This window comes from Sebastes umbrosus, chromosome 9, assembly GCF_015220745.1.
Source record: "Sebastes umbrosus isolate fSebUmb1 chromosome 9, fSebUmb1.pri, whole genome shotgun sequence".
Lineage (NCBI taxonomy): Eukaryota > Metazoa > Chordata > Actinopteri > Perciformes > Sebastidae > Sebastes > Sebastes umbrosus.
The window spans coordinates 9,647,204-9,673,884 of NC_051277.1; the positions used below are offsets into that span (position 1 = coordinate 9,647,204).

Genomic DNA, 26,681 nt, shown 5'->3' on the forward strand with positions numbered 1-26,681 from the left:
TGGTGTGAGTGGAAACTTTTTCACCATGTTGTGTCGATGTGTTCACGAGAATGTGTCTACACACGCAGATATACTCCACCAAAAAAGACAAGAGGACATCTCACACGTGCAATGCATCACGGTGTTCGAGCAGCAAAAAGGATAAATCGAAATTCCGATATTGGTCAGTTTGTCATTTGCTCTGACGGAGGTTCAAATGTCACCGACCTTTGCTCTGCAAAGAAACAGGCCAACGACCTCCTCCAGGCTTTCTCCAAACTCCTCTCCAAAATAGAAATCTTTTTCACAACACTGATGAGCACAACACCTGCTCTGACACCTCGGCGCGTCACCGCCACATCCCGCATACCCTGTCACTAACAATGTGAGCACTTAACCGGTGACAGCGGCAGCAAGCAGGGAAGTGATGACAATAAATGATGGCAATCAAAAGCGCGGCTCCTCTTTTTTGACGAGGCACGAGATGAAGCTCCGACACCTTCCCGGCTCCTATTAAACAAATGATGAAACTGTTTTCCCTGCCAGTCTTGGAGCGTTCTTCAAAAAAACATCACAGATGGTCAGCCCTTTTGACCAGAGAAAAAAACTCTCTGATGTTATTTATTCTTTTTGTGGTCGGGCTTGTGCCATATTGAATTATGAAAGTGGCGAGGGAGGATTTCTGCCTGCGACGATCAATAGGCTGATTCCACTGTCACAATACAAGGCGCAGATCTGAGACTGGAGTTTGACAGATGGCGTGTCACCTTCGTCAGCGTGACGTCCCGCGCGCACACGCCTGTGTAAATGTCTGCACTTTTGCTTGATTTTTTTCGTATCTTAGAGAGATGCGGTGAAACAAAGTGAGATACGCGAGTGTGTGCGGGCATGTGTGTGTGTGTGTGTGTACGTGAGACAGGAGAGATGCAGAGTGAGGGAACACGAAATATGTGCACACACAGAGAAGCATGTTAGAGGGTGTCTGATATGCTTTCATACTCCCACCCAAAAAGCCTTTGGTGCTTGCTGTGCTACAGCACACGTTGCTGTGACTCCTCTACTGATTTAATTAACCTTTACTGGCACTGTTCACACAATGAATCTGTGCGCTACACTCGACTGTACGACTGCAATGTGGACCTGTGACTCGGACAAATTGAAGTTATTTTCTTTGATACATCCCCTCGTAAACAGTCCGGGGACATGAACGTGTGCAGCCAACTCTGGCCATCCTTCCATGAAAACATCAAAAAGGGACTTTTTTTTCACCCCCTCAGAAATTACTTTGGACAGAAGTTGCAGGCCAGAGCAAGTGATGCTTCTTTAAAAAACAGGGTGACAGGCGTCGCGGTGGAAGTCCCTTTCTCCTAATCAGAGGTCAGCAGACGCCAAGCCCCTCCACCAAACAATAAACCCCATGTGTGACGGTTTATACAGCCGAGGAGGGCTGCCTGTCACGGTGTGCTGCAGTGCTGTAGCTGCAGTACCTAACAAGTCAGTGCGCGCTTTTTCACACCCTATTAGGAATACAACTCAACTGGGCCATGCTATGTTTCTGTTCCGTGCAGTCATTCATGTTTTATGAGGGGTATAATATTGATTCTGAAGGCAGCACAGTCAACATTAGGGTAGGGAAAAAAACACCTTTCTCCATGTTCATGTTTGCACAGCAGCTATAGGTTGACCTCGTGGTCTATAATATGAATATTTATATCAGGATAACACTTGAACCTAAACTATAATAATTTAATAATATAAAACATTAAAAATGCATTGCAAGAAAGCACTACAGGGAACCGGTAACCGCAGAATGGTGGCCCCCGTTGGAAGTGTCTGCCTCAGAGTTGGCTTTGTTCACAAGGTGATATGTTTGCTTCTTTTTTTTTTTATATGACAACATTTTCTGCTGTTTGTCTTCAGTTTTTGTTACCAGAACTGACATTGCTAAACATGATTTTGTGTGTATTTTTGAGGCTTTAAATGTGCTATTGATAACATTAGATCTCATATTCTCCCTCCCTTGTTCCATTGCATTTACTTCACAACATGTCGTTGCCAGGCACTTACTGTCAATCTCAGACATTTATCAGTTTTTTCCGCACTAACTGAAGACCCAGAGATACCACATGATAACATTGTTTTGCTATTGGCTCACATGCCTTGATAGAAGTGGGAACCAAAGGTCAGATATATTCCACAGATAAATAGAAAAACATATTTTGGACCTGCCGAAATTTTTAAATTGATAAATCCACAATCATATTTTTTTTTCAGCAAAAGCCATACTTTCATTCGTCACCTTTCTTTTTTTTTTAAATTATTATTTTGGGGGCATTTTTTAAGCGTTTATTGATAGGACAGTGGATAGAGTCTTGGAAAGGGGGAGAGAGAGAGATGACATGCGGAAAGGTCCACAGGCCGGATTCGAACCCGGGTCCACCGCTGCCAGGACTGAGCCTTGGCCACACATGGGCGCCCGCTCTACCGACTGAGCTAGCCAGGCGCCCTATTTGTCACCTTTCTAAAGGCTCTGTAGATATATTATTATTTTTTTTAAATATTCATCTACCTAAAAATGTTATCAATAAGACCCTTTAAATCTTAAATTGAATAGGCATTTTTAACTCTAATAAATTGACAAAATTGCATTCCATCTATTACAGAGCATTTAAAAAGAGTGTATATAGTTATATCATCTATTTTCCAATGTCCAAGACATTAAAACAAATTCCACATTACACACTGACAACTGCTGGCCTGCGTGGGACTGAAATACCCAAGGACAACAAATGACCCACATACTAACCCGTGCATTACAAGTAATGCTTTAGTAAAGACCGAGGTCACATTATGAAACCAGCTACGTGTCTTGGTATTTCATTCTGTAATTGGTGTTTGAAGGGCAACTCTAAAGGAGGATACTTTTGTCATTAAAAATACAAGAATATTTCAAACACACTGAATCCATTGATTTTGCTAAATTATAAAAGCGTTATAAATTATTTAAAAAAAATCTTAGAATACTAACTGGGGCACGAGCGATTTTAATCAATTCTATAACTCCATATAAATTAATTTCACATAATGCAGATGTAATTAATGCATTATATGAAGTTACTATATTATACTGTTGCTGAGGGAATGGAGCTTTAGTTGGATGGCTTGTTTTTCTTCTAATCTACAGCAATTAACATCCTTTCAAAAATGTTGACTGAGAAGAGGAATTTAACTTCCAGTAAACTGTTTAAAAGCTCCATTTTGTCTCACTTCAACTGCTGAGTGCAAACATGTCTTTTTCTACATCGGGGTGCCACTTCTAGCAGAGTTACGCTCCCCACAGACATGAAGTTCCAACACCATACAGCTGCTACATGTCACAGCACTAATGTAACACAAGACAGTAAGTGAGCATATGCAAATGCTTGTGTATATACGTATGCATGTATGAGTGGGTGTGTGTTTGTGCATGGCTAGCTATCACTGTCAGGTATAGGGATGTATGGAGAAAAGAACTTTTCTTTTTTTTTATTAAGTACAAGTATATCACTGTAAGCATGGATATATTTAAAATTAAATTATGACCTATTTATAATTTATTTTTATATATTTTCAAAATTAAGTGAATTTTCCACATGCAAGTTTTATGTGCTTTTTAAAAAGAGAAATAAATTATGTATAAATAAATTTAAAAGTGCATAGAAATGAAGGCTCTGTTTTGCTTCTTTGGTATAAAAGCAAGCTATGCTGTGTACTGCTTATATAGTAAATACTAAATGTAAACAGGATGGTGTCTTCTATTGAGATCTAAAAAATGACTGCTGAGGATCACATGGACATTCTTACAACTAGAAAACCAATAAAACGGACACTTTAAATCAATCAATTTTGTTTTCAAGGGATTCTATTACTGGCAGGGGGATTATCTTAAGTGTAAAATCAATGAAAGCTGCTTAACAGATCTCTTCTTTTCCTCCTTCATTAAAAAAAAAAAAAAAATCCGACAACTTCATGTTATGTCATAAATAATCTGATATAAATGGTTATATTATGAGGCACTAATACAATTAGGGCTTGGCTTTTAAAAAAAATATTACAACACAAGAGATGTAAAAATGTCGATAAACCTTTTTAAACAGTTGACACATGATCTTAAAAAAACCATTGACTGCACAGAACTTCACTGACAGCTCTTTCACTGGCTGGGTCCTCTCTATTATTGAGACATTGAAAAACATACTTACAAATGTACCATTAAGAAAACAACCACTCTCATTCTGACTCTGTGGCTGCACTTAGCGGATAATTCAAAGATGCCGCTCGACAGGATGACCACTCTAGTTTTATTTCTTAAAAAGGTGGACCTCTTATTCTTGAATCACGAAGGTTAACACTCGCAGACGCCGCGCGCTCTCCGTGAATGTGCAGAGGCTTTGGGTACTTGTCTGTGTCGAACACTCTGTTGAACAGAGCGAATTAGAATGAAATATTGAGTTCATTTATGAATAAGTGGGGCTGAACGGCCCCTTGTCGGAGCTTCTGCATGCATATTCAGTTGATGGAAACCTTTGGATGGGTCATTTCTCTTAGCTGCTTCATTAAATAGTGAAAGTCAAAAGTGCAATGCCTCCTGACAAAAAGAAAAAACAAAAAGCGACCAAGATCTATACAGGTGGAACGGTGGGAAAGGTTTTCCTTTGCTGCGGCTCAAAACATAGATGACATGAAGGAGCTCCGAAAATAGTTTAACAAAAAAAAAAAAAAGAGAATTTTAAATCACACCACGACTCTCATTGTTCCCCCTACTGTACATTTCCAGCATATTAAAATGATGTGCAGTTAAAAGAACAAACATACACTTACATACATAAATTAGTTCTTAGATGTTTTTTTGCTTTTGTTAGATTAAAAAGGCATGGCACCTGGGATAAAGATCTAGCAGGTATTGTTGATTTCCTCTATAATGAAACTAATTGAGACAATAGCGAGTTAGATAAAGTCCCAGTGGGACGTTGTACTAACTAGAGCCAATCAGCAGCAGCTTCTTGAGACGTTTCCAAAAGAAACTCCAGAGGAGGTATGCCAGAGGGGGCGTAGGGTTGGTGTGTGTGTGTGTGTGTGCGTGCTCAAGCAGTTTAAGTGGAGGGGGGCAGGTGCAATCGAAGCTCAATAGAGAACCTATTGAAGCTCTGCGTCGTCCTGGAGAATGGAGCCATGACTGGTGTGTATGGTTTCGTGCTTGGCATGTACAGCAACAAATATGACTGGAGTCGAGCGCTAAGGAGGTGAGGGTCATGTTTATCGCCACCTCTGTGGTTAGGGCGAGCTTTTAGTGACTCATAAACGTATACGGTGCATTGGGCCAAAGCAAAGGCCAGACGCTGGAACAAATACTTGGGTTTGGATTCTGACGGCGTTTTGGATAAAGGTAAAATACTTACTCAGCTTCACCCCCACCCCCCGGAGAGAAACTCACTATGATGAATACCACCATTAAGAAAATGACTTGTCTCAAATGTCAGACTGTGGCCAATGTTTTCAGAATAAAAATTGATTGCACACGAAACACAAGACATTTTCCTTTTTACCCTCTATTTAATGTTCTTGCCAGTGTGATCAACCCTAATTATTTTAACTGCCTGCCACTCTTTGAGATCATCGGTTTCTTAAAATAATTAGAGCTTTACATTCAATGTGTTTTAATGGTGATGGCTCACACTATGATGATGATGGATGGCGTACAATGTCAGGAGCACTCAACGCCAGAGAGGAACTTTTAAAGCTTTACACTAAAACATATGAGGCTGAGGATAAATTCAATGACAGGGGGGGGAAATGTTACTGACTTGGAGAAGAGGCTGAAAAGATGCAATGCATTTCAATAAATGTTGTTGAAAAGCAGCACTAAATGCCATTTTAAAGCAGATTACAAGAGATATAAAAGGATTTTCCAAACTGCAAACTAACCTTCCAGGAAGTAATGGAAAACAAATCAACAAGAAAACATAAAGAAATGTTTAAAAAAGTGTAAATTTAACAACAATATGCAGCTACCTTGTATGCATTGCAGCAACAAAGATTTGCCCTCTTCAAACAGAGAACCTCAATCCTCTGTCTCAGATTTCCAGCATGATCAAATTTGCACTTCAAACCATTGTACCCATTTAATCAGCCATTGTGCATGCCCAGTCAACCACTGCAGAATTTCCAAGCAAAATCTCAGAGTGAGGCACACAAAGCTATCTTTGATTATACGCTAGCCCATGGGGAAACTTTATCAAACTCCTTTGCTTCCTGTGGAGAAGGACCAGGTGACTAGGAACTACTCAATCGGAAGGCCAAATTCTTTTCCGCGTGCAGCGAGGAATCACGCCTTTGATCCGAAGAAAGGCAGCTGCAAATGCCTCTCCAGATACCCAGCCCCAACCAATCGCGCTTCCACTTCCTTCCACCAATCAGGGCCTTGTCTCCAGCGCCGACCATAATCCAACCCACTGCTGCCTTTTTCTACACACCGATTCCTCCCCTCCTTTGAAAAGCGATGAAAGCACGATCCGCAAACCAAATACGCATTTTAAGATTAAAGAATGAAAAGTGTGCCGTACTCACCCATCTCATTGTCCGATTTATTGTCCATTTCCGTGTCAGTGAGCGTGAGCGCTGAGTTAGAGCGACTGGAGAGGCATGAATCCTGCCCAGACTTTGCACCCGTTCCCCAAAGTGTCATGGTACGTTCCGGTGATACAGGTTCATGGTTCTCTGTAGCGACCGGTCCTCTGGAGTAGCTGCTGAGCGGGTGGGAGAGGCCCGTCTCGGGGCAGATCGCCAAGCCCCTGCGAGCCGACGGCTCACAGATTCCGAGTTGCCTCAGCGAAAACGTCTGCCCTGTGAATGACAGAAGTTGTAAAGTTAACAAACCAATCAACAACACGGTTTATGGCCAAGAGCAGGGCTCCTTAAAAAAAACCACTTAACCTAAGAGCAGGGTGGCGGAGGAGGGGGGTAATCATTGAATTAAAGCTTTAATAACATCCGCCCACACTCATCAACCTACCAAGATGCTAAAAAGCATTTTCTTTAACCTACTGTAAAATCACAGTGAGCTTTTTAACATGACCCACTTTGACAAATCGCCTAAAATCAAACTTCTTATGTTCATCTACACATATGAAAATGTATTATTAATTGTTTTCAGAAACTGTTTCAGACACAGTACATTTCATAATAAATTATTACCATAAATCTGTTGGTCTCTTCATTTGGAATTACTTGAGCCTCTGGTGTTCACTAGTAATAAAAAAAAATTGCAAAGCCTTCAAAGATACTGCAGCATATAAGCAAAAATAAATAAATAAAATTTAAGGAGCAGGAATATTGCCAATAAACAAAAATACCTCATGTTGACCTCATTAGGAAGCTCCAGAACTAATAAGAAAATATTCTGAATATTTGACTCACTGCATATCTGTTATTCAAAACCCATATCTAGTCATCCATGTGTAATATTTTTTTTATTGCCATCTGGTCAGTATGACACTGATAGTCCATGTCAAAAATTATTATTCATGTGATCAACATGTACTTGAAATCATTTTAGATAAAGCCTTCCTTTTTATATATTTTTATTTAAATGTATTTTAGACGTAAATGATATCAGATAAACTCATCTGAAAGTAAAACATATTTAACATTTATTCACTTATACAAAATAAATCCTTAGTGCTGCAATTCTATTGATTATGACTATTCAGATTTCAAGGTCAGACGTGTTAAAACTCCCTAAAAAAAATAAATGCTGTGCAATGTAAAATATGTTCATCATTATCTGATATTTTAAAAAATGTCATGTCAAATGTGAGGTCACAGAGTGAGTGGATTTTTGTATTTTCCTTCATTGTATCCCTTTTTTAATGTATTATTTGTTGTCGCTGGAAATGGTGCAGGAAATCCCTTTCAAAGTAAGTGTACCACGTCTGAAAATGGAGATGTCTGAAAATGTTAAAATGCTACAGGAAAATAGATTTCTTCACATGAAAATCCATATCATTTAAAATGATCATTAGATAGAGACATTTTCATACACCATCACACACACACACACACACACACACACACACACACACACACACACACACACACACACAGCACAATGAGCAGATAGAGTATCTACACACCCATTTACGCAAAAATATGTTCTTTTTCCTCTACCAGATGAGTAACATTAAATCTGACATTTACTGTGATGTAAAGAGCCGTCGTTGACATCACATTTTAAAAAGGAATAAAGAACAATAGCACTCTTCCCACAACTTCATCATAATCCCATTAATTCTGAAATGGGCACCAATTAGCACCAAGAAAATGTAAGGGAGTAATGGATAGATTTTCTAATTGCAATCTTATGAGCCAAAGGAGTGCCATAAAATAGAATGAACTGCTCAAACTTTTTAATTACAGAAATTAGAGCAGTTTCTAACAGCCAATTAAAGAACAGGGTTATTTACTGAGCATTTCCCTGTACTATTTTAACGTGGTCCAACAAGGTATGAAAATAGTGGCCCACTGTATCCCAGCCAATGGGAGTTTTCTCAGAAAATTTAGTAACACTAAATTGTGCCTTTGTTTGATATCATCTAATTGTGTTTACCGCTGTCTGACATCCTGGCATCGTATAGTTATTTCTTGTCAAACTTGCACAGAATTAGTGGAAGATGAAACTGTAAAATGGTTAGAATTTAGTAAACACAACAAAATCTCTGCATCCACGTTCATTTTACTAAAGACGTTTCACACTGCTAAACATCAATGAATGCACATAAGGATTTTGTTGTTTGTCTAACAAAGTGGAATCTCAGAATTATCCTCACATTTCCTCTCCAGAACTGGAGAGATACAACTGTAAGTTCCTAAATTAAAACAGACATTTTTTAACTGCTAATCACACTTTTCGTAGCCGAGGTCACCAACCAACCACGCTGATAATGTGAGCTTTTAAGCTAAATATAATTGTCTTCAACTTATCTATGTCAGTTTCAATAACCACACTACTTAGCTCATATTATGAAGATTCATCTGACAAATATTGAACAAAAAAAGAAACAGAGTAAAGATTTGCTCTTGCTAACCTGGCCTGCTGTACTCTGCACTTTCCTTGTGGACCATCTCCTTGACTCTGCCTCCGAACAGCATCCGTGTGGGGTCATGGTCAAAGGCCTGGAGCGTTTCGCTGGAGCTGTAGGATTTCTGAGTGGGTACGCGGCAGGCTCCCTCCTCGCGGTCAGCCGAGGAGGCGGTGTAACGGCGCTCCCTATCCTTGTCTCTCTCGCAGTATCTCTCTCGGTCTCTCTGGCTCTTGGACAGCGAGCAGAAAGGCCGCTGCTCCCTCACCCGTTCCATGCTGCCTGCATGCTGGGTATCCAACTCCCTCCCCTTCACCGCCGACGCTCTCCTGGGAGACTCGCCACTGGATTATTTTACTCTTCTCTCCCCTCCTCTTCCTCCTCTGGTTGGGATTCTGTACCCCCAAACTGCCCTCCCCACTTCTTAACCTCTGGTGGCCTCTTCTTCAGTCCAGTCAGGCTTCCACCCACTCCACCTGGAGAAAGAGAGACAGAGAGGAGGAAAGGAAGCAAGGAGCTCAGATAACACTAATCCATCTGCTTCATCTTCAAAAGTACACACTTATCCCCTTTCTCAGTGCCCCACCCCCACCGCTACTTCAACACCCCTGAAACCTCACCCGTGAACTCTTGTCATACATGACTTCCTCTCTTAAGAGAAGATCACCTCCTCATTCTGCCTCCTTTTAGCCTTCGAAAACCAAGTTCATTTTCACCACGTTGATTTTATAAAGTTGTCCACATTTTTCACATCGAGCAAAAAAAAGCACTTTTAGTGAAACTAGTGGCAGTTTCACACAATAATATTGGAATGAAAAATCTTGATCCTTTCAATTTCCCCATGACGACAGTCCAAAATTAACATCCACCGAGTGTCAGATGCTGGTTAAATGACGGATAAATCAATACATCACGGTGCCGAGTGACTTTTTGACACAATCATATCATGCTTTAATTTTTAATTTAAACTGTAACTCATATAGAATTTTAATTTGGACCCACGGTATGCATGTTAACCCAGTGTCAGATTCTGCACACATAACTGTAATGATAGCAAGTGAGATGACATGTTTCAATGAAAAAAATGAATATGTATTTTATTTTTTTTTTTACTTTACCAGCCTGTGACATGAATTAAATATTAATCTCGATCATGATTTTGGCCTCCCACAATTAAATGAACATGATCGACTGCAATATTGATGTTTAAAATGCGTGTTCCGCTCATAGGAAACTCCGCTGCATAAATCAAGCGCTTCCTAAACTAACAGCCAGCCACCAGGGGGCGTCGTCGCAAACGTCGAAGTTTTGGCTTCACTTTTGGGGAGCTGTCATGCTGCTGCGTGTGCACTGTACAGCGGCAGCCTGTGGAAAACTTTCCTGAATGTAGCGTCTGGAGTCCAGAGTAAATTTTGCTACTCGGAGATGCACTGTGAATAAGGACCGATCTTATTTTGATGCAAATATTTGTATGTTAGCAGGAATGTAGCACAACATGGTCATGAAAGCAATCGATAACCATAAAATAACCAATTAATAAATCAATTAATGAATAATACTAATAACCATGATCTCAATATTGATCAAAATAATTGGGATTATCATTTTGACCAGAATCATGTAGCCCTATGTGTGACATAATAACAAAAAAATAAAGGATTTGTTTTCCTAAATTATGAAAAATACCATTTGTCTCTGTGTGATATCTTACCATGAGGATATTAGTCTGAAATTCTGCGTCCACCCCATTACAATGGAGGTGAATGGAACTTTTAAAAGATACTCAAAGCATTGACATTTTTTTTTTTGAAAACAGTCAGAAAAAATATATTTTTTTTTTGTAATTTGGGTGAACTGAACTCTTTAAACTGTACTTTAAACTGGAATTTATTTTTCAGTAGTATAGTTATTTTATGTCTTAATGTGCTCAAGAATTCACATGAATAAAAAACGTCGTATCAAAAAATGCATCATTTCAATGTCCAGTTCATCAGGTAGATAAACGTGTTTCGCCACTGTTAGCTACCTCACGTTCCCTCGGATCGGTTTTTGAAACGAAAAAGTGATGTGAGAAACAACTACTATAGGGTTGTCCTGGATACCACTGTTTGTGTTTCGAAGCTTCGGTGACAAATATTCAAAGTTATTCAAAGCTTCATGACACGGTGCAGCAGGCTGACATGTTCTTTGGTCTGTCTATCTCTACTGTACACACACGCACCTCTACACACAAGAAAATAAATAATTAATGTTGAATATAAATAATGTTGTGAGATTATTCCTTATTTCATGGGGTATTTTGGGATTTATATTTGTTTATTACATACTTTTATAACAAAAAAAGCATTTGAATACTGATTTGGAAGTCGATTACCATGGCAATAGTCGAAGCTTCGAAGCATTCTGGTCAGCCCTAGAGAAAACCCCGCTCCAGTAAAAGCTCCAAAGCGTGTAGTGAGGAAATATGACCCTGAGTACATTAAATTAGGATTCATAATGGCAGGCAGTGATGGGTGATGTGTAAGCAGAATATTTATTTTGTTCATTACAGCTGATAGAGGCGTAACATATTTACAGCCCAGTATATTTGTTCTACTTTTTTTTTTACATGTTGTGTTTTCTTTCTCATTTATTTGGGAAGTGGATCTCAGATTTTTTTTTTAAATAATCAGAAGTGTGTCTTAAATTAAAAAAGGTCGAGAAGAATCCCCGCTCTAAACTGTATATCTCAAGTAATAATTAACATTTAACCGATGTGAGCATGTGTGTTAACCAAGGGCTTAAATATACACATAAAACAGCAAGAAGAAGAGTGATGTGACATGTAGTTATCAAAATACTTCTTGGTTTATCAGTCCATGACAGCAATGTCACACCCTGCCCATAACCTAGCTATGTATCCCAACCTCTCTGTATGAGTATATGCATCACGTTAGACAAAAACAGAATTTGGCTCTGTGGACGCAACCATCAGATAGATCAGGGGTTAAAATCTTTAACTTGTTGAAAACTTTAAAAGGAGACACTCTCACAGGTGGAGACAGTGCTCTAAAATATGGACAAGGGGGGAGGTGGGGGAGAGAATGTGACTAATCCGCAAAAAACCCTTGAGTGGAAAGTGGATGGGAGCCCCGGTGTGTCAGGAGTGTTTATTACCAGCCATTTTCCACTGCCTCCTAACGCTCACACACACACACACTTGCCACACACACCACTTTCATTTCGCTCTTGGCTGAGCTGTAAGACTAGAGTATCAGACTTCCTTCTTTCCCCAAATGAGATCTACTTCGTTTCACATCAAGCATCAAAACCTTCCGATGAAGCCAGGATAGCGTATATTGTCGCGCTGCAAGAAAAAGCGCCGGCCCCGGAGAGACTCCCCAAAAAACTGAAGCAGTCGCGGGTGGAGTACAGGATGCAGGGATAATGAAAATTGTGAGCTGTTCGAGGCCTCTTCAACTTATTTTTCTCTCCCCTTCTCCCGGAGTCGCTGGATATCATTCTGTTCCCCCGATGGGGCTGAGATGCAATCAGTGACACACTCTCTTGTAACCCTGACACTCAACTCTCAACACCCACACACACACGTACTTGTTTTTTACGATGCCACAGGACATCTCACTCACATCTCATCACTTTCAGGAAATTGTACACACACCCGTCCAGATTGGCAGATTAATGTACAGGATGAGGCGCAAGCAGACACGCCCAGAAGCCTCCCTGATTACGATCCCCCCCCCCTCTTTTTTTACGGACTTGTAAAGAGATTCGCCGTCTGAGAAACAGCCTTACCCGCTGAGCTGCAAGCCCCCCGCTATAGGAGGAATTGGATTTGTGTCCTAATCAGCTATAAGCCCTCGAGTGACCAGGCATGTCCCCGTATAAACATTTATGCTTTACTCCGAGGGCCAGAAGGTGCCATCTTTTTTCACAGCTCATCAAAGTGTCCTGCCCGTACAACAGGCGATGCACATGGGGACACTAGCAGGATACAAGAGAGACATTCATGGTAGTTTAAATTATGTACAAAAGGTCATAGAGGCTCTTGGGGGGAATACTATTGTGTTTCTGCAGGCTTTGAGTTTCAAAGGTTTTAGCTACAGTATGAACTTAAGACTACTTTAAGCTGTGAAGAATAAAGGCCAGTGTGTCTTGCTTTGATTATGCAAAATCTGTCTTTAGTTACCCCACTGAGAGTACACTAATGCACACCAATCTGTAAAAAGAAGACAGAAAAGTCAAAGTTAATGTGTCCGAGCTAAATTATTGCAGGTAAAATCATGATTTCTTAATAAATAAACCCATGTTCCTTTTTTTTTTTTTTTTTTACTTTTCCAGTATCACTCACTCCTACATTCCCTTTTTACCTTTGATCGTACAGTCGAATCAGGACAGTCAGTCACCCATGACCACTCGCTGGAACAGTCGACACTGCAAAATTAGTGTCACACAGAGAGATCCCCTGGCGAGCCAGTGAGGCACGGAAAAAAAGACAGTTCATGATCTACGCAGCGCAGCACCACACGTCCCAACGACTCCCGTGCCAGTTGAGTACAGTCCCCCTGACGCCTGGTACTGTCCTACACCTCTGCACTTCTTTGAAGCATAAACCATAAACCATCTGTATAATATGGTGTGATGAAATGGTGTCCAAGTCAATTGGCTCTTCGGGACAGCTGGAGAGGTTTCAAGGATCGAAGGGAGATTTACTTGTTTCATGTCTGACATTCAGTTATTCATCAAAGATGAGAGCGGGTGTGTTTTATGCTTCCAGCTGGGGGATTTGGGAAGGATGACCAAAGGGGAGAGAAACATTCTTAAGATGTCCTGGAAGCAATATGTTGTTTTATTCCCAATAAGCAACTGTATACATACAGTGTGTTATTCATCAAAAGCGCCAAAAGGAAAGATATTTCTGATGCTTCAAGCAAGGAAGGCCAACAAGCAGAAGGCGCTGAATTGATTGGTCAGTTGATTAGTGCTGACACAAGTGATCAATTTATTGATATGTCAATTGACAGAAAATTAATCCTCAACAATTGAGTACTCGTTTAAGTTATTCATCAAGGACAAATTCAATGTATTCCTGTAAAATACATTCTCTGGTTCGAGCTTCTTCATGTGATGATTTTCTGCAGTTTTATATTAATTGGATATCTTTTAGTTTTTGATTGTTGGTTGAGCAAAACAAGTAATTTGACGATGTCACCTTGGGCTCTGGGAACTTGTGATGGTTGTTTGATTTTTTTTACTATTTTTTTATAGAGTAATTAAAATAATAATTATCTGCAGTTCTACAATTGAACAGCCCTACATCAGAAAACTACAGTTTGATAATTATCATTTATTTATCATTTGAAAACTTGGGAAGTACATATGTAACTAGTTACATGTAAAAGTAATTAAATTACAAAATTAATGTAATTGTAATCAGTTACAGTTACTGAGGGAAAAAGAAATGTGATTAAAATACAGTTAGGCTATTAATCAAAATGTTGGTTACATCCGAATATATTATTTGCAGTAAAAAGCTCATATGTAGAATATAACGTTCATTCCATTGCTCTGTTCCAATTTTAATTCAAGTTATATTGAAGAATTTTTAATAAAAGTTTGACAGTGTTGAGTACTGTTTGAACTGCCTGGTTTAAGTTTAAGTTTATAGGGACTTTTCAGCTTTATTGCCAGGTTTAAAACATTTGTTAGAGAAGCAATTAAAACGTAATCAAATGTAATAAGTTACATTACTTTGATGAAGTAATTTAAATAGTTAGCCTACATTATTTATTATTTTTTTTAACAGAGTAACTAGTAATCTGTAACCTATTACATTTCTAAAGTAACCATCCCAACACTAGGCATTATTTAGTAAGTTTAAAACTAATTGAACCTGCTTCTTCAGGTCTGTGTGGTCGTGGTTAGATCAGATTTAACTGAACCAATCAGCAGATTCAGATTCAAGTGTTGCTACATCCTGATTGGTGCACGCAAGTATATGACATCATGTTTTTTTCAACTGAGCCCCGCCCACTTCAAACCAAGGAATATATATATAAGAAAGAAGGGTCATTGTGTCGTCGTGACACCATTCTAATTTTGGAGGTACCAAAATAAAAGTCTAGATTAATGGAGGCTTATCAAATTTGGCGATTAGCGCCGCCTCCTGACAATAATAGGAAACATTATCGAGAGAGCTGGCTAACATTAGCCCTCCTGAAATATTGTTAAATATCATTAACAGTTTGATGGTTGGTTAGTTATTGATAACAAATATGCTCTATTACAATCAAATACATGTAGAATACTATCAGCTTGGCACCAATGTGAGTTCAGTGACTTCATGACCCTCCCTTCCCTGTAACTGTAACCCTTTTTACGCTCCTTGCTTCAAACCAGGTAAAAGAGCATAGAGAAAAAAATACAGGAATCTCTCAAGTGAAATAAACAAAACTGTTCTAACTTTAGCAGAAAATAGTGTGTTCATGTAGGAAACCGTTACTCATAGTAAGAAGCTGATTGAGAAATAAGGTTTTCAGGGCTTTTAAAGAAATTTATCGAGCAAATATTCGATCCAGCTTCTCAACTGTGATGATTTACTTTTTATACATCATAAGAAATTGAACACCTGTTTTTTTTTTAAGTAACTTTGAGACATCGCCTTGAGCTACAGGAAATTGTGGACATTTTTCTTTCATTATTTTCTGATATTTTGAAAGTAATCGTTATACTCAGAGCCCTGTTCCCGAGATATCTTGGAACTGATAAAGACTTCTATGCAAAATTAACCTATAATAAACAAATACACCAGCTTATGAGTGAGCTGGCACACACTCCTGACTTCAGCACACAAAGCATTTTGCAAAACAGGAGTATAGCCACCGCTGACCGGAATGCTGAAATGGCAACTCTTCACTAAGCCTTTGTTCGGTAATTATATTTCCGCGGGGCTGCTGTACAAATCAGCTCACATCTCCCTGTCGGTGACCTCTGTAAATAACGGTAATAAAGAGCGTACTTGTCGTTGCCGTTGTGTCCCTCCAAGACAACCCACCTGTCACCAAGTGGCCTGGCCCATCCCCCTCAACCCCCCCTCTCCTCATCTCGTTGTTGGCCATTTGCCGACGCACAGATCAGACGGCTCTCCGCCATGGGGAGTGGTGTGAGTGGTTGATGGAGCTGGTGAAGATCAGGACTGGCTCCCTTTAACACAGCCAGCACCTCCAACAATAGCCGCCTCTGACAGCTTTGCATAATTCATCTTGTCGAGTCTCTCTCTCCCTTTCCTCCTTGACGCTCCTCTCTCCCTCTCCTCTTTCAGTTTCTCTTCAGTTCTTCTTCTTTTTTTTTTTTATTTTATTTTTCGTGCCTCCCGGCGCTTGGAGAAGGGGAGAAGGGAGAACCAGGGCAGTGTTCCATCAGATGCTGCCTGTTTCCCCCTGACACCAGTGATTTTGGAGACACACAAGTGTTTGTCTGCAGCACGTTGCCCAGACTCTGTGAATTCTGGATGCCATCTGAACCAGATTGTGTTCGTTCTTTATCGAGGCTCAGTGCCTAAGTCCCATGCTGCAACATGAAGTGTGGAACTATTACCTAAAAATACACGACAATCAGACTTAAGATGATCAATTTTTCACTAGATGATCTTTCTATATGCAAGTTTTTAGGGGGATGTGATAAAATACTGCTTCCATGTTTGTTTAATTGAGTTGCACGGTCTTGTCACATGTCGTTTTGGGGGGTTTTGTAGGCTATTTCTTCATGTTCAAATATGACTGCCAGGTAAAGAGACAAAGAAAGAGAGGAACAAAAAGAGCACGCAATATCATGACAGCATTTACTGGCAATTAAACTTCAGTGGCAGCTGTATCCTGAGCACACTTGGTGACGGATGAGCTTACCACACTCAGTGAGACTCTGAAGGAAGATGATGAAATCCCGCTCCATCCTAAATCTCTTGTCTCAGTGTATGATGCAGAATATTCACAAGTGGGGTAAAGTGATGCAAATCTCTGATACAGCCACTTCAGATTATTCCATGCACATGGAGCTCGGGGCTTCATCCCTCATCGTTTCAGCACATTTAGAAGACAAACAAAGCCACTGTGACTATGAAAAACAAATCACCAAAAAAAGCTGAGTTGAACACAGTTTTTTTTTTTTTTTACTTTCCTTGTCTGTCACTGGTAAATCATAGCGGTCAACATCTAATCCTATCCATGTTATTGTTTGCTGTTTTGTCTGCGAATTAAATAATAAAAAAAAGGCATCTGCCGGCGCCAGGATACAACATAATAAGCTGAGCAGGGATGTTTACAAATCCCCCAAATAACCCTTCACCAGTGACAGTATGAGTTATATATTCATTGAATCTTTAGTGGGAAAACCACAAGCACAGCCAAATTCATCTTTTTTTAAATGTAATTGCTAGGTGTGGACAATCAGAATATAAAAATGCAGGGTCTTTTTCTTCTTCTGCTGTATCTCCCTCCATCTCAAATGGTAATAGCAGGTTATTGAGTGCATTCATATAGAAGCTCCAGCGTTTATCTGTATCCAAGACTACTAGTATTGAACCCAGCTCTTATCGAAATAGGTGTTCCCTTACATATCACACACCCAATTACACCAGACGGTCTTAATTCAATGGGCCACAGTTTGCTATTCTCTCAAATTGGTGTCACTGTAGTGTTATTGTCACACGGGGGAGCTGAGGAAGTAATGATGTTCATGTACATTCGCTTAATTGAGAATCTTGCAAGACGGCGTCAACAATTGCCATCTAATGCTTACTCATAATGAATTGACTCCATGGTGTGCAAAAATAAAATCAACTCTGCGGACCTGTGGCAATTTACAGACAAATCCACGATCGACCCATTGTTACGGAAATAAATTAAATTGCGGCGATAACCGCAGCTGCATTGTAATGAAGCTACAGAGCGATCACAACGCCACGGAGGGTGATTGAGAGAATGGGATTCACATCATATCTGCCAACAAAATACCTGGTAAACAAAAGAATAAATCTTAATGCAGGTATCTTATTTATTAAGATCGACAGCGGTGCCTTTTTTAATTTCAAATTCTCAATCAAATATCGGTCTTGCTCATCTGGACATCTAGAGATGTTATTGTAGCGCTACTGTAGCACGCAGAGAGAGGCTCAAAAAATCATTACTCAAACTACATTTGAAATGCTGGGAGCATACAATCCTGGCTACCAGATAAAAAAAAATCAAACACAGAGAGATGCTCAAAAGTGCTGACATCGGGTGTCATTCAAATGCATCTCACATGATTGTACAACAAACTGGCCTTCCCTATTTTAGCATGTGCATGGGGGAGAAGGAGTATACACAGCAATCACAGAACAGTGGCAGACAACTGAAGAGTATGAGGGAGAGCTCCCATACTGCAATGGGAATGCAACACCCTGGTGTGACTGCTGGAAAATATCAAATCTGACCAAATGCAGGCTTTAACCTGCTGTTCCAATGCACATCTACATAACTGTTACAAAAAGGATCAAATACTGCACTTCAATGATATGAAATTAGAAGAAATACAAATTGCATCCACACAATGAAGACAATTTTTGCACTTTACAGAGAATAATATATTGAGTGCGTTTTCTCTTTAGGCATACGGCGTCGCATTAAAAGAAAAACACTATACATAAAGAAACTGGAGGGTTTTATTCTCCAGTTGTCAGCGTTTTAAGGAGTATGTAGGTCATGATGGCACACTATCAGAATACTGAGAGACTGCAAGCCTTATTAAAGAAACATCAATCTGAAAATTTCCCAACATCGCACTGGTTTCTCTACTTCCAGGGGTGAAACTAGGAGAGCCTGCCCTGTAGCGGAGACCAACTTCTGAATGCACGCCGCTCTCCACTGGAAGTCAAAGATTGCTGGCCTGTATACCATTACACTGACTCCGAGGCGCCGGTTTTACACTCTTCAATGATCTGATATTCAATATTTTCTTCCTCCTCAACCCTGCTGACAATAAAAAGACGGAGAAAGTGTTGCTGACCGGCTCCCTGCATGAAACCAGCGCCACATGTCCGTCCACATCACCGCTCTTCGTCACCCGCCAGACCTGCGGCTTTCAGCATCACAGAGGTCGCGTCGACGGAATTATTTGAGGCCGTCAAGCTGCTCCATCGACAAGCATAGCTGACGCCCAACGTCCCACTGGGCTGTCCAGGGGCGACAAAAGACCAGACCTGAAGCCCTTGTCAGATTGAGCCTATTCTGGGAAAACCTCCCCCAGGGCTGATATTGCTTTGTGCAATTATAGGGGCAGAAAGAACTTGGAAAAAAAATGCTATTTTAATGTGAGCTTAACAGTGCATAATGATGACTTATAGGGCAAATCTGTTTGTGACTTGTAGTTAGTGACAGGAGGTCCTCGCTTTGTAATGTCCTTTAAATATGTAACATTTCCTGACTCGGAATATAATGTCTGTATTTCACAAAGCTATAAACCGCACAGGTATTCACTCAGGGCAATTTTCACAAGCAGAGAGCACAATGCATTTCGATTTTGTTCTCCCTATGACAGAACTAAGCACATTTCTGTTTGGCTCTCCCCGCCAGGCTCAGCCCGGCGCACGCGGGGAGAGTTGTACTCTTACAAAGTCAGGCCCACTCCTCAATCTCGCCACTTGGTCTTGACCCAGAAAGTCCACCAGGGCATGCTGAGCCATAAATGTTAATCTGTAGGATACAACAGTGTGAAGCGGTGCTGCTCCCAGAGCCGGACCAGCAGGACGGCATCCTGCGGCTAATCGCAGGTGGCTTTCATCTCAGCCTACTTTGGCCGGAGAGCAGCAGTAAATGTTCAAAACAAAACCCAAGAGCTGTCATGCTTTGAATCTTCACTTTTTCTTGATTTAAGTAACCCATACGCAGCTAAAGAAAGGTTTCCACAATTACTGGCCCTGGCTGGTTTTTCTCCGTGAACCCTTACGTGCACTGCCAGCGCATTTGCACGTATGTGCACAATGAGAGGCAGGAATGAATTTGTATTATGCACAACACATTAGGTCATGCAGCGAGCCTACAATAGCCATGAGGCGGGTATAGCAGCTTTCTCCCTTGAGAACGCTCCTCTCTCCTTTCCAATCAAAATGCAATGGCAGGTATCACATTATACTGAGCAAATATCTAGGATGGAAAATACTATGTAAATCCATCTTTAGGTTAATAGAAAACTCTATTTATATTCTTAGCCGTTACTAAAGCCCTTTGAGGCATCCATATTATAATTTAATAATGTTTATGAATTGGGGAAAAGCATACAAATCTGTTATACAGAGAGATTTCAAAAGACACCATCATGACTTCAGAGAAAGCACGTACAGTCTTAAAACTGCTCACATCCATACCATGTTTTTTTTTTTTTTTCTTCTCTCGTACAGCATACAATGTAGTTAAGGACCACAGTGGTAATGCATCAAGTGCTGTCACTAAATATCCCTACTCTAAGCACATTTCAAGAGCACGCAATGCCCCTCCCCCCCAAATCCTCGGGTGACTTTCAGCAATAATTTGGCAACTTGCAGGAAAAACTTTGCCGCAAGTGTCACATTACTGAGCCAAACGCAAATAATCCTCCGGCTTAAGGTCATTAAAAAGCAAATATGCGAGTGTGTCCGCCGATGGAGGTTTCGCCATCCCAGAGCCTTTCAATTTCTTAAAAAAAAAAAACACCCACCATCCTAAACACATCATGGCATGCTTTACTTTCACGCCAACTATTTATCATGATGTCTAGCTATTCTCACGGGAGGTGAGGGAAAATGTACCGAGAGAGAAAACAGGTGAAAGAGAGTGCAGCAGACAATAGCCAGGCAGGCTGTGTGTTAATAGTAACAGATTAGAGGGCAGCAATTATGTAAAGTAAATATGACATGGAAGCGATCCGTCGAGCCCGGGGAACTGTGGGTAGTTTGTCAGGCTGCATTAACCTTCACATGTTTGCTCTGATGTGTTGAAACAGGCGACTCGGCCACGCTGTTTGCCATATCAAATGTTATAATTCATAAGGTCATCCTTCTGAGCCACTGTCGGCATCAACAAGTAATAAGGTGATAGGCTGCAGGTCTGTGCATCGACTCTCCCTCCATATCAGTCACATCTTCGAGGAGTTATTTTTCACAGAGGGAGAGAAGTCATCTTGATTGCCCCTTAACGATCTATAAAACTGTTTAGGGCCAGCATTCAAGCCGGCATTATCTCTAAAGGAGGCAGTTCTCATCACATGGAATATTAAATTCTCCACAGGAATAATGAAAGGGGAAATTACTTAAGGATAGGAACATGGAGTGGCAGTGTTGTGTACACAGTTCTTCAAATAATATTCCTGAAGTAATTAGATGATTTTAAGCTCCGAGCGTAGTGGAAATCACCTCGAGGATCTCCTGCTCCTCGAGCCGCATCAGAAATTGTACTCACCTGCTTTGATTAGTGGGATTAAAGAGCAATGAAGTTTGAAGCTGAGGAATTAGGCTAAAGCCTCAATAAGGGGTCACAGCACTAAATGTCTCAGTGCTACGTAGATGTGCGGCTACATTATGGCACAGACGACTACTACTGGGTTATTGCTTTTCACCGTAGAACTGTGCAAATGTGATGATATAGCTCATTGTTCACACTGCTCTCGCTCCAAAGTGAGCTTCTGATACGTGTAAACATTTATTAGGATTCTGTGTCAGCCACCATCGGTGCCATAGGTTTTGATTCAGGAAAGTAAATTATTATCCATGCCTTGAAAAAAAAGGATAATACAAGCTGTACTCATGTTCTGGGGCCCTGCTACAAAACCACATGTTCAATATCACCCAATGAGTGTTCCTGTAATACCTTTACAGGGTTGGCACAAGGAAGACAGACTCTGGGAGTTTTAGTTCTTACGTGGCCCTCGGTACAGCCAAAGGCGAAAGATTAGGTGAATATCGACCACTTCACTAAAACTTGCCTCTTTCATCTAACAAAAAAACGAAAAAAAAACACCATTTTGTCCAAGACGATGGCAGCAGCATGCGTTATGATTTGCCTCAACTGCTGCAGTTCCTCAACAGCACTCAGGGACCACCAAAGCCATAAATCAATTTAGCTGGACAGATATACTTGTCCTTCTGGGCGATCATGTGGACTCAGATGCATTGTGTGTGTTTGCAGATTGCGTATACAGCTTGATCCACGACCACAGTGAAATCAGATCGGACGCTCCTCTTCTCCGGCTCATGCCAAGCACTGAGACAATGTTACGTATATAGCCGAGATACAACAAAAGGAGGAAATGAACCCAGCTGATGTTTTGTTTAATTAATTAACAGCAACACTCCTCAGATTATACTAGTACTAAAAAATCGAATTACACGTCGCATAGTGGTTGTCAGGCAACCGGCTCCTCTCTCGTCTAATGCAGAAAAATATAACCCCAAAAGTTGTAGCTTCCGCAGGCGCACGTCTGACCCAAGAGGATTTGAGACCCGTGGCGAACACAACCTTCCTACAGGCCTCTTTTCAAATGCATTCAAAGGCTCTGATGAAATCTCCACCTTCTTGCACCTGAGGCCGAAACCCGTAGATTTGGTACAGTTTAGCAAGTGTGTGTGTAAGCACTTGAATTATTAGTGGATTGAGCGGGTTATCTCTGCAGGCAATGTACACCCCAGTGTGAGGCTTTCAGGTTCTTATATATATATATATATGTGCAGATAGATTTGGAGCAAAGCCATTCCAATGTGTCAGCTGTTGGTCAGAGGTCTTGAGGAGGACACTGAGGTGAGAGGTGACTTTGGAGGAAGATTATGTTCTCACCGCTGAGGAATAATATAGACTTCAACCTGCAGAAAGCAGCAATTCTATTCATGTTCTCCCCTTGTGCCACTTTTAACATGACATTTAAAAAAAAAACCTACAATTTTTTTATTTTTTTTTTGGGAAGCACAACATTAAAACAGATGATACCTCCTAAAAGCACAGTAGGTGACTTTTACAAACTGCCTCTTTTTGAGTGCTGAACTTTAGAGGTTGTGATGTATTATTTCCCCCCTCCTCCAAATTGTGGACCAGATCAGGAACACACATACATACATCTTGCTCAACACTTGTATTGCTCATTAAAGCTGGAATTGTGCTAAAGGTCCACAGGGTGCTGATCAAAGTAAGATCTAATTCATTTTCATCAAGGTCTTGATGGGAAAAAAAAAAAAAAAAAAAAGGTTGTCTGCATGGGAGCCTGGCAGGTTTCAGGCTGCACGTTCTTGCAGACCAAATTAGACACCATTATCGAACAAGGGACCACCGGTTCTGCCATTTATTATTTCAAAAATCACGTGGGTGACATGCATTTAGAGGATAAATACAAAAAAAAACAGCACACTGACCTGTGTGGAGCTTCAGCGAGGAGCTGTCCGAGGAGGAAGAGGAGGCAGCAGCGGCACATAAAGTTCCAGCGGTGCGCTTTTTTAGTCCAAACTTGCAGGCACGGTGCGTCACGGTGCACTCTCTATCCGTGCAAAAAAAATCTCTAGACCTCTTTTCAAAATTTCCACTGGAAACGTCTTTATAGGCTTGCACGTCGATGCCTGCCTGACTGACCGTGCACGACTTGTGCGCTGCGTTTGTGTGCGTCAGGAGAAGCGCGGAGAGCTTTCAAGCTGCTGCTTCAGCTCCGTGTGTGAAACGCGTCAGGATATCTTCTCTCCGTGCAGCAGCCAGCAGCCAATACTTCCAACAACGCAGGAGGTAACACAGTTGCGTTTTCCTGTCGCCCAGCAGCGGTTGCAGGATGTGTGTGTTTTTTTTTTCTTTTAAAGAAAACTCACTCGGTTAAAGGATGCACCAGCAGCCGCTCAGCTTTGCTCTTTTGTCCGATACGCACTTGTCTTGTCAGCTGATAAACTGGCGCATCCCGTCGCTTTCTTCAGCGTCGCCTCTGGTTCTGCCTATCAGCACCACCGGTGGAGAGGTGCAGGCCATTTAACATGAAGGAGGGTCAACTATGACCTGCAGGTGGTGTGCAACATGCAAAATATAGAAGCTGCATAGAAGTAGTGCCATTATTCAAAGGAAATGATATGAATACACAAATCAAGTTTGTAGTCAATTATAAGCTAGAAAAAAAAATACTCCATACATATGTATAGTAAATAGTAGAGGTGGGTTGACTCTGAGCTCCAGCATCCTCCAGCCTACACACCTGCCTGTTTCTGTTTCCTCTCTCCTCCTCCTCTTTTGTATTGATCATTAAGCTTATATACCTATGGTAGCTGGCTCTGCCACATAGTTGGCCAACTCTCAAATCTCCAGTTTTCTCACCTTCAGTCTGACAAAAGGAAAGAAAGGAAGGAAAAAAAAGGAAAAAGAAAAGGCTAGACTGATGCAAATAAAATGTGTTATTTCTCACAGAAGACTAGCAGCTGAGGGTTTATTCAAGCTGTTAATTAAACTGTTGGATAAACAAGAAAAAGGCCTAAACGACTTGTTCAAATTAAAATGTAGCATTCTAGACTGAGCTGTCTGAGTGGAGCTTTGATTCATATTGTTTTGCTCCGGCCGCCATCTGTAGTGGAATTGATCAGTTGCAGCAATAAAATATGCACAATTTGACTTCTGTCAGACCGAACCAATTCAGAAATAGTATTCTAATGCGTATCGTTTTCAGATTTTTGTCCCCCGTGTCTTTCACATTAACATACAAGGGGTGTAAAAAAAATATAGAAAAAAATCAAATATTGCGATATTATGTTTTTGCGATTTGTGATTTGCGAATTTTAATTAACCTCTTAAAAATCCGATGGCCCGCCGGCAGACCCTGCCACTATTTCTATTTTTTGGAGGTTGTAGTGGATTTTAAAGCTATAGTGAAGCTACTGGAAAACCTAACATGTCAGGATGAATACTAAATAACGATCCAAAGTTAGGCAATATTTTAGCGAGGAAAAATTGGCATGGCCATTTTCAAAGGGGTCCCTTGACCTCTGACCTCAATATATGTGAATGAAAATGGTTCCTATGGGTACCTACAAGTCTCCCCTTTACAGACATGCCCACTTTATGATAATCACATGCAGTTTTGGGCAAAAACTTTTAATGCAGTATAAATGTGTTATTTTCGCCTATTCTCAAATGGTGTATTTGAATATTTCTGCATACTGGGGTCCCTAAACAGTCTTGGAATAACATAAATTGGGTATCACTGGAAAAGCTGAGACTCTTGTGGATCCAAATGAGTGCATTTGTATTCATGTGTAAAGATGTTCGTCTCCATAGTAGCCATGTATTCTCTGTACTATGACAGTTTTCCTAAAATTAGATTTGAAAAAAATAAATAATATCAATATATCTCCTTGCTTACAATATCGCAATATATTGAATGGTCACCCCTGTATCATGATACGTATTGTATCGCCAGATTCTTGCCAATACACAGCCCTATAACTTAGGACAGCATGCTTTGAGGGCTGCTTGCGTTGACATTCTTCAGTGTTTTGTACGTGTGAAAACTTCATCTTGATGAGTTCCAGTTCCCTTCAGGGGCCGTTTTCCGTCACCGGCCTTAAACCAGAACCACATTAGCTTTTGTGATTGAAGAAAACATACCAGACCCTATCTCATATAGGCTTCAATGATAGCATTTAGAGGATAGACCGCGGAAAGCAGAGTTTCATTAATTACAAAAGCAACAGCCCACTAATCCCACTAGAAAGGCATTTTGAGGCAGAGTCGTTCTGGTTCTGAGGGAGAAGAGAAGAGAGAAAGACTAACAATGCCAATGGTAGATCACAGACCTTCAAGCTATGGTCTGCAGGCACCATGGCTCAATAGGGGGCCAACTACTGCAGCTCTGACTGGGCAATTTTTTTTTTTAATCCCCTTCCTGAATTTAGCCCACGTCCGACCACATGCAGTGATGAAGTTATCACTGAGGACAGCTTTTCTCCAAGCAAAATCAGCCCTGGCCTTCGACGCTTGATTCTTCTATTATACCCGGAGCACATCAAAAAACTAGCCTCCATCAAATGGCATTATCTACATGAAAGGCAACTGCCCAACAATCTATCTCCTACTCTGCCATTCAATCTTCAGTCAAGGGCATGCAAAAAAGGAGGGGAAAGAAAGAAAGGACATAAAAAAAGGAGAGGAATTCTTGTAAAGGCTGCTGAAGCCAATACCCCTCCCTCATCCCTCCACTTCAAATCAAACTACTTTTTTCCCTCTTCTGTAATATTCTTGGGGGCTTTTCAGAGACACTGTATGTGGAAGTTAGTTACTAAGCAACATATTCACACATTTTATCCACATGAAGGTTCTTTTAAATTTGGTACACCAGAGGGTTAATGATAGATTAACAGTCCTTCATTTTCTTGAACCAAAGAAAATAGCTCATTCTGTTTAAAAAAAAAAATATATATATATATCGCTTACTATAACTCGTCTTTAGTTTGCATCCTTGATACAGACTTCCCTTTTTTCCTGAGACCTTCAGCGAGGCTTTAGTTTCTCTCAGTCAGTGCGTGTCCGTGCAGTCAACTGTGCCCTCTATTGGAAGCCAGTCACTTTC

The 26,681-nt window shown here is 40.7% G+C and overlaps 1 protein-coding gene across 5 annotated transcripts in view; it reads right to left on the bottom strand.

Moving 5' to 3' along the window:
- The window catches only part of si:dkey-237h12.3 (teneurin-3), a 175,908-nt gene extending 151,575 nt beyond the window's left edge, over positions 1–24,333 (bottom strand). For all 5 annotated transcript variants that reach the window (XM_037780026.1, XM_037780025.1, XM_037780024.1 and 2 more), the window contains exons 1-3: positions 23,503–24,333; positions 9,102–9,571; positions 6,586–6,861 (exon numbers count right to left, since the gene is read on the bottom strand). In XM_037780026.1, the coding sequence (XP_037635954.1) occupies positions 6,586–6,861; positions 9,102–9,372 (547 nt within the window). In that variant the 5' untranslated portion in view covers positions 9,373–9,571; positions 23,503–24,333. The remainder of the gene's footprint in view (positions 1–6,585; positions 6,862–9,101; positions 9,572–23,502) is intronic.
- Positions 24,334–26,681: the final 2,348 nt, after the last annotated feature.